This window comes from Protobothrops mucrosquamatus, unplaced genomic scaffold (genome assembly GCF_001527695.2).
Source record: "Protobothrops mucrosquamatus isolate PMUCROS unplaced genomic scaffold, P.Mucros_1.0 scaffold_11, whole genome shotgun sequence".
In the NCBI taxonomy this organism is placed as follows: domain Eukaryota; kingdom Metazoa; phylum Chordata; class Lepidosauria; order Squamata; family Viperidae; genus Protobothrops; species Protobothrops mucrosquamatus.
Window position 1 is genome coordinate 2,028,428 of NW_015386087.1, and position 10,680 is coordinate 2,039,107.

At 45.2% G+C, this 10,680-nt stretch overlaps 1 protein-coding gene across 1 annotated transcript in view; it reads right to left on the minus strand.

Moving 5' to 3' along the window:
• Positions 1-4,394: 4,394 nt before the first annotated feature.
• LOC107291400 (tripartite motif-containing protein 54-like) overlaps positions 4,395-10,680 on the minus strand; it is a 19,738-nt gene continuing 13,452 nt past the window's right edge. The window contains exons 6-7 of the mRNA XM_029285004.1: positions 9,666-9,934; positions 4,395-4,635 (exon numbers count right to left, since the gene is read on the minus strand). Coding sequence (XP_029140837.1) covers positions 4,534-4,635; positions 9,666-9,934 — 371 coding nt within the window. The 3' untranslated portion in view covers positions 4,395-4,533. The remainder of the gene's footprint in view (positions 4,636-9,665; positions 9,935-10,680) is intronic.

A 10,680-nucleotide genomic window follows, 5' to 3' on the forward strand; every position in this document is an offset into this window, starting at 1 on the left:
TTCACAGAGACTAAATTGACCCCCTCTTCCTGTGACAACTTTTCAAGTTCAGGTAGTCCTCGACTTACAACAGCTCGTTTAGTGACTGTTCAAGGTTACAATATGGAAAAAAATGACCTGTGCTCGTTTTTCACACCGTTGCAGCATCCCCATAGTCGCAGGATCAAAATTCAGACGCTTGGCAACTGACTCACATTTGTGACGGTTGCAGTGTCCTGGGGTCACGTGATCACCTTTTGCGACCTTCTGACAAGTGAAGTCAATGGGGGAGCCAGATTCACTTAACACCTGTTACTAACTTAATAGCTGCAGTGATTCACTTAACAACTGTGACAAGAAAGGTCATAAAATGGGGCAAAAATTCACTTAACAGCTGTCTCGCTTAGCGACAGAAATTTTGGGCTCTGTTGTGGTCGTAAGTCGAGGACTGCCTGTATTGAAGATGCCTGTATTGAATATCCTTTTCCTTAATAGAGGAGACACAATTTCAGTACTTGTGTCACATTTCATGCTGTCACCCTGTTTATACAAAAAGTCACAACACACAGCTTCAATCTGTGTTGTGGTCACTTGTTCCAGATGTTTCTGGAAACCCTGAAATTCTTTCTTGCGTTTCTCCCAAGCATGGTCCTGCGAATTAAAAACATATTTTATTTTGCAAAAAAGAAAACACCCCCCCCCCACCACCACAACAAATAAGCTGTAAAAACGGACAACCATGTCTAGAACATAACAAAAACAGGATTTTCAGTCTTGAGACCATAACATCTGGGGGTGTGATCATTCTTGAATGTTGTCCAACGTACATTCTGTAAACCTTCATCAGCTTTGAGCTCACAGTTGTGAGTGTCAGTGTGTGCACCTGCACGTATGTGCTTAGTGTATGAGTGATGACTCAGTTGTTTGTGCTGGTGACTGCAATCCAGATTTGCTAATTTGCATCAAAATTGTTCGGGTCTGTCACGCGTACTTTCTCTCAGATGGATTAAAGCCACTGCTTGGTTCAAGAACGGACGTGAAAGTGTGCTCAATAAACTTTATAATAATAATAATAAAGTTGGAAGGGACCTTGGAGGTCAACAAGTTCAACCCCCTGCTCAGGCAGGAAACCCTATACCATTTCGGACAAATGGCTGTCCAGTCTCTTCTTAAAAACGTCCAGTGTTGGAGCATTCACCGCTTCTGGAGACAGGTGGTTCCACTGGTTAATTGTTCTCACTGTCAAGAAGTTTCTCCTTAGTTCCAGGTTGCTTCTCTCCTTGATTGGTTTGCATCCGTTGCTTCTTGTCCTGCCTTCGGGCGCTTTGGAGAATAGCTTGACTCCCTCTTCTTTGGGGCAGCCCCTGAGATACTGGAACACTGCTATCATGTCCCCCCTCGTCCTTCTCTTCGTTAAACTAGACATCCCCAATTCCAGCAACCGTTCCTCATATGTTTTAGCCTCCAGTCCCCTAATCATCTTTGTTGCTCTTCTCTGTACTCTTTCTAGAGTCTCAATGTCTTTTTTACATCGCGGTGACCAAAACTGGATGCAGTATTCAAAGTGTGGCCTTACCTTACTTTATTTTTATAATTCTCTCTCTTCTAAAACTGGGGTACAGACACCGGCCTGGCCTGACAGAAGCAAAGGTCACCCATGTCTCCCTGATTCAATCGTGGAAACAAATACAGGTAGTCCTCAAATTACGACCACATTGGAGCCCAAAATTTATGTTGCTAAGTGAGAAATGTATTAAGTGAGTTTTGCCCCATTTTACAACTTAGCTTGCCACAGAAAAGTTGAATTGCTTTGGTTGTTAAATTAATAACACGGTCGTTAAGTGAATCCGGCTTTGCCACTGAGTTTCCTTGTGAGAAGGTCGCAAAAGGGGATCACGTGGCCCCAGGACCGTCATAAATGTGAGTCAGTTGTCAAGCATCTGAATGTAAATCACGTGGCTACGGGGATACTGCCACGGTCATGTGTGAAAAATGGTCATAAGTCCCTTATAATAATAATAATAATAATAATAATAATAATAATAATAATAATAATAATAATAATAATAATAATAATAATAATAAGAAGAAGAAGAAGAAGAAGAAGAAGAAGAAGAAGAAGAAGAAGAAGAAGAAGAAGAAGAAGAAGAAGAAGAAAGAAGAAGAAGAAGAAGTTGGAAGGGGCCTTGGAGGTCATCTAGTCCAACCCCTTGCTCAGGCAGGAAACCCTATACCATTTCAGACAAATGGCTGTCCAATCTCTTTTTAAAAACTTCCAGTGTTGGAGAAGGAAGGAAGGAAGGAAGGAAGGAAGGAAGGAAGGAAGGAAGGAAGGAAGGAAGGAAGGAAGGAAGGAAGGAAGGAAGGAAGGAAGGAAGGAAGGAAGGAAGGAAGGAAGGAAGGAATACCAGAATGACAGATGGAGTTAGTTCCAGGTTGCTTCTCTCTGCATAAATGGCTACCACAAAATTGTACATTGGTTCCCGGCCGGCCTGGGCCAGGGCTAAGGCAGCGGAGGCCGTTCCCTCACTGTTTCCAGGATGGCTTTGTGGGCCACATGAAACCACTTCGCGGGCTGCATCCGGCCCCCGGGCCTTGTGTTTGACATGTCTGTCTTAGGACAAGTGTCTTCCTGTAGGAGAAGGATTGGCAGAACCAGGAGGAGGAGTCAAAAGAGGCATCAGCTTAGAATCATTATGTAGTCACAAAAGAATGAAGTCCAATCCTCCTTGAATGCTATTGACCCTTGTCTAGTACTAACCAAATGCTAACAGTTAGTCTGAGAAGATTCCTGTGCCTAGGCTTTAACAATAAATTAGTACAGGTAATCCTCGGCTTACAACATTCACTTAGTGACTGTCACTAAATCACCATATGTGACTTTCCCAACCGGCTTCCGACAAGCATCGTCAAGGGAAGAAACCAGATTTTCATAACCGCCACAAAATTCCCAAAAATCACTGTAATTGTAGCGATTCGCTTAGCGAATCTGTGCCAAAAAGGTCATAAATTGGGGCACAGCTCAACTAACAACTGCCTTGCTTAGCCACAGAAACTTTGGGCTCAACTGTGGTTGTAAGTCAAGAACTACCTATAATGTACAACTTCCGCTTAAGGACCTGCATTTCGTGCACCTGATGCTCCATGGTTTATTGGAACATAAAGGTGGGGAGTCAGAACGCATCCGAATGTGCAAGATTTGGTTATTTTAGCTTCTCAGAATAAAGGGTAATTCTGCTCTTCGTGTGGCGTTGATTGATCAACCTACCACACCAGCATCGACAATTGGGAAGTCGTTAAAAAAATCCCTAAAAAATGGAAAAATCACTTCTAATAGTGTAGCCCCAAAATAGCCAACTCTACCTGGATTTATCTTTGAAGTCAGAGTTGTGCTTAGCTTAGAAGTATGGTAAGAATTCACTTCCTCCACAATCCTTGTTACTATGCCCCCCAAATCACAAGAATAAAACTCAGGAAAAGAAATACAGAAACAATGTTTCACTCATGGAACCTCCTAGCTGTTGCGAAAAGTGGATTCCCAAAAAGAGCTTGCTAAAAGAAATAGACGAACTAAAGATAAGAGGATAAAAAAGAATGACATCTATTTGACGAGATTGAAACTCAAGGAAGCCAGCATTTCAGACCCATTGCTAACCTTTGTGAAACAAGCTAAACAAATCTAATCACAAAAGCACACAAAGCAAGCCTCCAATTACAAAATGCTGTAAAACTGTATAAAAATCTTTGCACTCGTCGAATCAATTTGTCAGCTGTCCCAGAACTGCATGCTCTTGCTGGTTCTGCTCATCAATAAAGAAGCTTCTTTCCTAAGCAGCCAGCCTCCATTTTTTATTCCCAGCTTGGAACCAGACCTGATTTTTCTTTCGTCAGAAGCATCTTTACTTTTATAACTAGTAGGACAGCCATTTTGTGACAATGCTTGAAATTCCACCAGGCCATAAACATGACTCTTAAATATACTTCATTTTCTAATGACACTTTAGTTCAAAATCTGTACAGGGAGTCCTTGACTTACAACAGTTGGTTTAGTGACTGTCTGAAGTTACAACGGCATGGAAAAAGGTGACTTATGAGCCTTTTTCACGCTTATGACCATTGCAGCATCCCCATGGTCATGTGATCAACGTTCATATTTATGACGGTTGCCACATCCCGGGGTCATGTGATCCCCCCCCTTTTGCGACCTTCCGACAAACAAAGTCAGTGCTTAAGCCGGATTTGCTTAACGACCATGTTACTAACTTAACAACTGCAGTGATTCACTTAAGAACTGTGGCAAGGAAGGTTGTAAACTGGGGTAAAATTCACTTACCCAATGTCTCGCTTAGTAACAGAAATTTTGGGCTCTCAATTGTGGTGGTAAGTCAAGGACAACCTGTAATCTCTTGCCACAGATCTTCTCGTCTTCCTGCAGGAAGATTTGACCGGGATGATGATGTCCCAAACCCTGCTAGAAATTCGGATGCTTGCAGAGCAGAAAAAAAGTCTTCAACACGGACCAAGAGAAGCACGGTGCTCTTCCACCAACTTTTCTTAATCATGGAGCCAAAAGGTAGGGTTGAAGAAGCTGCTAAGGAGAGGTTCCGTGAAGTCCTCACTTCTCCATCGGTCAGCTGTGGTACTGGAGTCAGAAGCCTGAAAAAGACAGAAAGGCTGGGACTTGACTCAAGAATGGCTTCCATATACAGTATAAGGATGGAAACAAGAAGCTCTAGACTTAAGTTCACACCACTAAGCTTCCTGATGGAAGAGAACATTGGTAGCTCAAGGTTGAACGGAGGGGTCCTTGGTGCTCTCTGCTAGAAGGGAGTGGGGTTTGCAGAGGAGGAGGAGGAGGAGAAGGAGGAAGAGGAGAAGGAGGAGGAGGACGAGGGAGAGGAGGAGGAGGACTGTGGGGTCCTTGGTGCTCTCTGAGATTGGTTTTTCTGTAGATGTTTCATGACCCAACTAGGTAACGTCATCAGTGCTAGAAGGGAGTAGGGTTTGCATAGGAGGAGGAGGAGGAGGAGGAGGAGGAAGAGAAGGAGGAGGACTGAGGGGTCCTTGGTGCTCTCTGAGATTGGTTTCCCTGTAGATGTTTCATGACCCAACTAGGTAACATCATCAGTGCTAGAAGGGAGTGGGGTTTGCAGAGGAGGAGGAGGAGGAGGAGGAGGAGGAGGAGGAAGAGAAGGAGGAGGAAGGGGAGGAGGAGGAGGAGGGAGAGGGAGAGGAGGAGGAGGAAGAGGAGAAGGACTGTGGGGTCCTTGGTTAGGGTTAGGGTTAGCCTTCAGGTGCTTTGGAGAATAGCTTGACTCCCTCTTCTTTGGGGCAGCCCCTGAGATAGTGGAAGACTGCTTTTCATTAAACTAGACATACCCAAGTCCAGCCACCATTCTAGGGTTAGGGCTGTGTGGTGTATTCATGTTTGCAACTAGTGGGTCAGGGTTAGATATAGCTCAACTGCAGACCATTTTACTTTAGCATTTATTCCTCCCCAAACAATGCTGTGTCCACTCTTAGGGACTGCCATTTTCTCCTTCTCAAATGTCCAGAGTTTTATTCATAATGGAGGGAAATGAGCAAGATCCAGCTGCTAGGAATTGTGGCCCAAAACACCACTTATTTTTGCCACAAAACTTCCAGAACTCGCTAGACAAGAGATAGCTACGGCCAACTTAACAGAATAAACAGAGTTGGAAGGTACCTTGGAGGTCATCTAGTCCAATCCCTTGCTTAAGCAGGAGACCCAATACCATTTCAGACAAATGGCTGTCCAGTCTCTCCTTAAAAACTCCAGTGATGGAGTATCTACAACTTCTGGAGGCAAGTCGTTCCACTGGTTAATTGTTCTCACTGTTAGGAAATTTCTCCTTAATTCTCCTTAATTCTCCGGATTCTGTCCTTGGTTGTTTTCCATCCGTTGTTTTTTGTCCTGCCTTCTGGTGCTTTGGAAAATAAGTTGATTTCCCTCTTCTTTGTGTTAGTTGCGAAGTTGTGTCCAACCCATCGCAACCCCATGGACAACGTTCCTCCAGGCCTTCCTGTCCTCTACCATCTTCTGGCGTCCATTGAAGCTCAGGCCTGCTGCTTCAGGGACTCCATCCAGCCACCTCATTCTCCGTCGTCCCCTTCTTCTCTTGCCCTCCATCTTTCCCAGCATCAGGCTCTTCTCCAGTGAGTCCTTCCTTCTCATTAGGTGGCCAAAGTACTTGAGTTTCAACTACAGGATCTGGCCTTCTAAAGAGCAGACGGGGTTGATCTCCTCTAGGACTGACCGGTTGGATCGCCTTGCAGTCCAGGGGACTCGCAGGAGTCTTCTCCAGCAGCAGAGTTCAAAGGCCTCCATTCTTTGGCACTCGGCCTTTCTTATGATCCAACTTTCACAGCCATGCATTGCAACTGGGAAAACCATGGCCTTGACTATACGCACTTTTGTTGGCAGGGTGATGTCTCTGCTTTTTAGTATGCTGTCTAGATTTGCCATGGCTTTCCTCCCCAGGAGCAAGCGTCTTTTAATTTCTTGGCTGCAGTCCCCATCTGCGGTGATCTTGGAGCCCAGGAAGATAAAATCGGTCACTATCTCTTTGTGGCAGCCCCTCAAATACTGGAAGACTGCTATCGTGTAGAAGAAGATGTATTAATAAACCTACAGCTTCAGCAGAGAGCCTGGTTAATTCATGGCCGGTATCCTTAATTACTCATCCTAATGACTCATTGCAATCAACTCTACACAGATCTCTCCAGCTGCTTGGAGATGACAGTGGGAAGGGGGGGGGGTGTCCTCAGGGTATAGTGTTAAAAAGTCATAGGATGTGATCAAAGCTCTGCTTGCCTTTAATGTCTGTTGTAGGCTTTTAAGATTCCTGTTATAATTCCCTAGCCACACCAATAAAGAGCATTCTGAAATCCCTGCTGTAGCTGGTTTTTTAAAAAAATCTTTCAATTTATCTCTGTCACATCTTATACCCAACCCTGCGTCAAGGCAGGTTTTTTTTTCTAATTTTACTAATTTAGTTATTTTGTTTATATCCCGCCCTTATTATTTTTACAAATAATTGAAGGTGGCAAACATATTCAAGATACGCTCCTCCTTCTAGTTTTCCCACAACAACAACCTTGTAAAGTGGGTTAAGCTGAGAGAGAAGAACTGGCTCAAGGTCACCCAGCTAATGCCTAAGGCGAGACTAGAACTCACTGCTTCCTGGTGATTGGCACCAAAGTCACCCAGCCAGGTTTCATGGCTAAGGCGGGACTAGAACTCACTGCTTCCTGGTGATTGGCACCAAAGTCACCCAGCTGGCTTTCATGCGTAAGGCGGGACTAGAATTCACTGCTTCCTGGTGATTGGCCCAAAGTCACCCAGCTGGTTTTCATGCCTAAGGCGGGACTAGAACTCACTGTCTCCTGGTGATTGGCCCAAAGTCACCCAGCCGGCTTTCATGCCTAAGGCGGGACTAGAACTCACTGCTTCCTGGTGATTGGCCCAAAGTCACCCAGCCGGCTTTCATGCGTAAAGTGGGACTAGAACTCACTGCTTCCTGGTGATTGGCCCAAAGTCACCCAGCCGGCTTTCATGCNACGTTATCGGCTAGGTCACCCTCAGGCAGAGGCGATGGCGAAGTGGAGCCAAGCACCTGGAGCCCTCCATCCAGCTGAGTCTAAAATACATGCATATCCAGGAGACGAAAAAGGAGCGTAAATCGGGATATTCAACAAAATCTTGGATTTGAGAATGTTGTGATGTCTATATCGGATTACCTGGCATAAATCAATCCACGATAGATTTGTGTGGGGTTTTTTTAAAAAAAAAATCTAGTTTGAGGGAACTGAAAAGGTATCAATCTACCCATTTCCTTGTAGAAAGAGTGTAGAGTTTCTAAGACGCTTCTTAACTGCCTGCGTATCACACATCGAACTTAAATCTTAGCAAATCGCTAGGGCTTCACTTAACATGTCTCTCAAAACAGGCTACATTACAGTAAAATCTTGATCTAACGAGGAACTTGGGGGAAAGAACCATCTGTTATTGGGTGTGACTCACACCCAATATGTTCTGGTCCCAATTGTGGTTGAAAGTCAAGGACTACCTGTATCAGGAATTTGAAGGATGTGGGTGTAAGAATCATCGGGCATATGAGAACCTAACTAACATACCAACACGAGAGACCATTCATGGTTAACCTGATTACTGAACTAATCATTCTGTTTCATAGCTTCTTCTATGAAACCATTTTTCAGGTGTTTGAAGAGTAGTAAACTGCCAGAGTCACTTCCAAGAGAGGGATAACAATAGCAATAGCGCTTAGACTTATATACCATTCACAGTGCTTTTCAGCCCTCTCTAAGCAGTTTACAGAGTCGGCCTATTGCCCCCAACAATCTGGGTCCTCATTTTACCGACCTCAGAAGGATGGAAGGCTGAGTCAACCTTGAGCCAGTCAGGATCGAACTGCTGAACTGCTGGCAGTCGGCAGTGAGCAGAAGTAGCCTGCAGTACTGCATTCTAACCACTGCGCCACCATGGCTCATGGTCATGGATGGCCATATAAATGTAGTAGACAGTTGTTTGCTTGTTTGCTTGTTTGCTTGTTTGTTTGGATGGATGGATGGATGGATGGATGGATGGATGGATGGATGGATGGAGGGTTGGTTGGTTGGTTGGTTGGATGGATGGATGGATGGATGGATAGAGGGTTGAATTGATGGATGAATGAATGGATGGTTGAATAGGATGAATGAATCTATGTATGTTTGGATGGATGGATGGATGGATGGATGGATGGATGGATAGATGGAGGGAGGGAGGGATGGATAGATGGATGCATGCATGCATGGATGGAGGATTGGATGGAGGGAAGGAGGGAGGGATGGAGGGTTGAAGGGATGGATGGATGCATGGATGCATGGATGGAGGATTGGATGGATGGAGGGTTGAAGGGATGGATGGATGGATGAAGGATTGGAGGGAGGGATGGATGGATGGAGGTTTGAAGGGATGGATGGATGCATGAATGCATGGATGGAGGATTGGATAGATGGATGGATGGATGGAGGGAGGGAGGGTTGAAGGAATGGATGCATGGATGGATGGATGGTTGGATGGATGGATACATGGAGGGAGGATTGGATGGATGGATGGATGGACGGAGGGTTGGAGGGATAGATGGAGGGTTGGAGGGATGGATGGAGGGATGGATTGTTGAAGGATTGGAGGGATAGAGGGATGGGTGAATGGGTGTGTATGCACATACACCCACATACACCCACACATACACAGAGAAGGCAATCGTGTTTTCCTTCAGTCTTCTATTCTCAGGGTCAAAACTATCTCCTTCCTTCAAAACCTCTCTTCTAAAACTGATCACCCCTATCCCCCTTCTTTAAACCTCTTCCAGTTTCTATAAATCCTTCTTAGTGGCGCCCACTAATACGACGTTCAAGCTGGTGTCTGAGCAAAGCGGGGGAGAGTGGAATAAGGCTTGCTCCTCAAGTGAACAAACCGGGAGAGTGAGAACTGAGAAATTTCGCATACAAGTTAAATTCGGCAATGGGAAAAGAAAGTAGAAAAAGAAAGAAGACGACAGAGGAAGAACCAAAAGGATGGAGTGGGGGGAGCTGGCACAGATGGCTTCCAGCTTTTTGAGTGGGATTTCTGGATCAGGAGACTGGGATCTGGATCTTACCTGCTGGCTGCCCCATAGATTGCTTTCTTGGCTAGTTTCAACTAGAGATTCAGTGGCCTCTAGGGTGGACGCTCCTGCCCCAACAGCAGCACCGTTCCGAGTCCCGTTCACCAGAGGAGATAGTCCTTGCCACGGGTCTTCCTGTCCAAGGGCAAAAGGGTCATTGAGGTCCTCTTCCCTCTCACCCCCTTCTGGTTCAGTCTCTCCTAAAGTGTCTTCTGATTCTCCACAGCCCCCTTCTTCTTCAGCCGCCAATTCGGGGTCTTCAACTAGAACAAAGACAGATGTTGGTGGGATGAACATCAAAGTCCCAAAGGCCCCTTTTCCAAAAGGCAACTGGACTTTCTTCTGTGTGTGTGTGTTTTTTTTCTTGGAAAAGGTCTCGCTTCACGTCCAAGAAGCTTCTTCAGTTCTGAAGAACTGAAAAAGCTTCTTGGGTGAGAAGCGAAATGTTTTCAAAGAAAAAACAACAACAAGAAAGTCCCCATTGTGAAAAACCAAATGTACAGGTACAGTATAGGGGGTACCTTGCTCAATAGTGGTAACTGTGAGAGGGACCTCGGAGTCCTAGTGGACAATCCCTTAAACAGGAGCCAGCCGTGTGCTGCAGCTGCCAAAACAGCCAACACAGTGCTGGGCTGCATTAACAGAGGGATAGAATCAAGATCACGTTAATACCACTTTACAAGGCCTTGGTAAGGCCACACTTGAAATACTGCATCCAATTTTGGTCACCACGATGTAAAAAAGATGTTGAGACTCTAGAAAGAGTACAGAGAAGAGCAACAAAGATGATTAGGGGACTGGAGGCTAAAACATATAAGGAACAGTTGCTGGAATTGGGTATGTCTAGTTTAATGAAGAGAAGGACGAGGGGGACATGATAGCAGTCTTCCAGTATCTCAGGGGCTGCCACAAAGAAGAGGGAGTCAAGCTATTCTCCAAAGCCCCTGAAGGCAGGACAAGAAGCAACGGATGGAAACTAATCAAGGAGAGAAGCAACCTAGAACTAAGG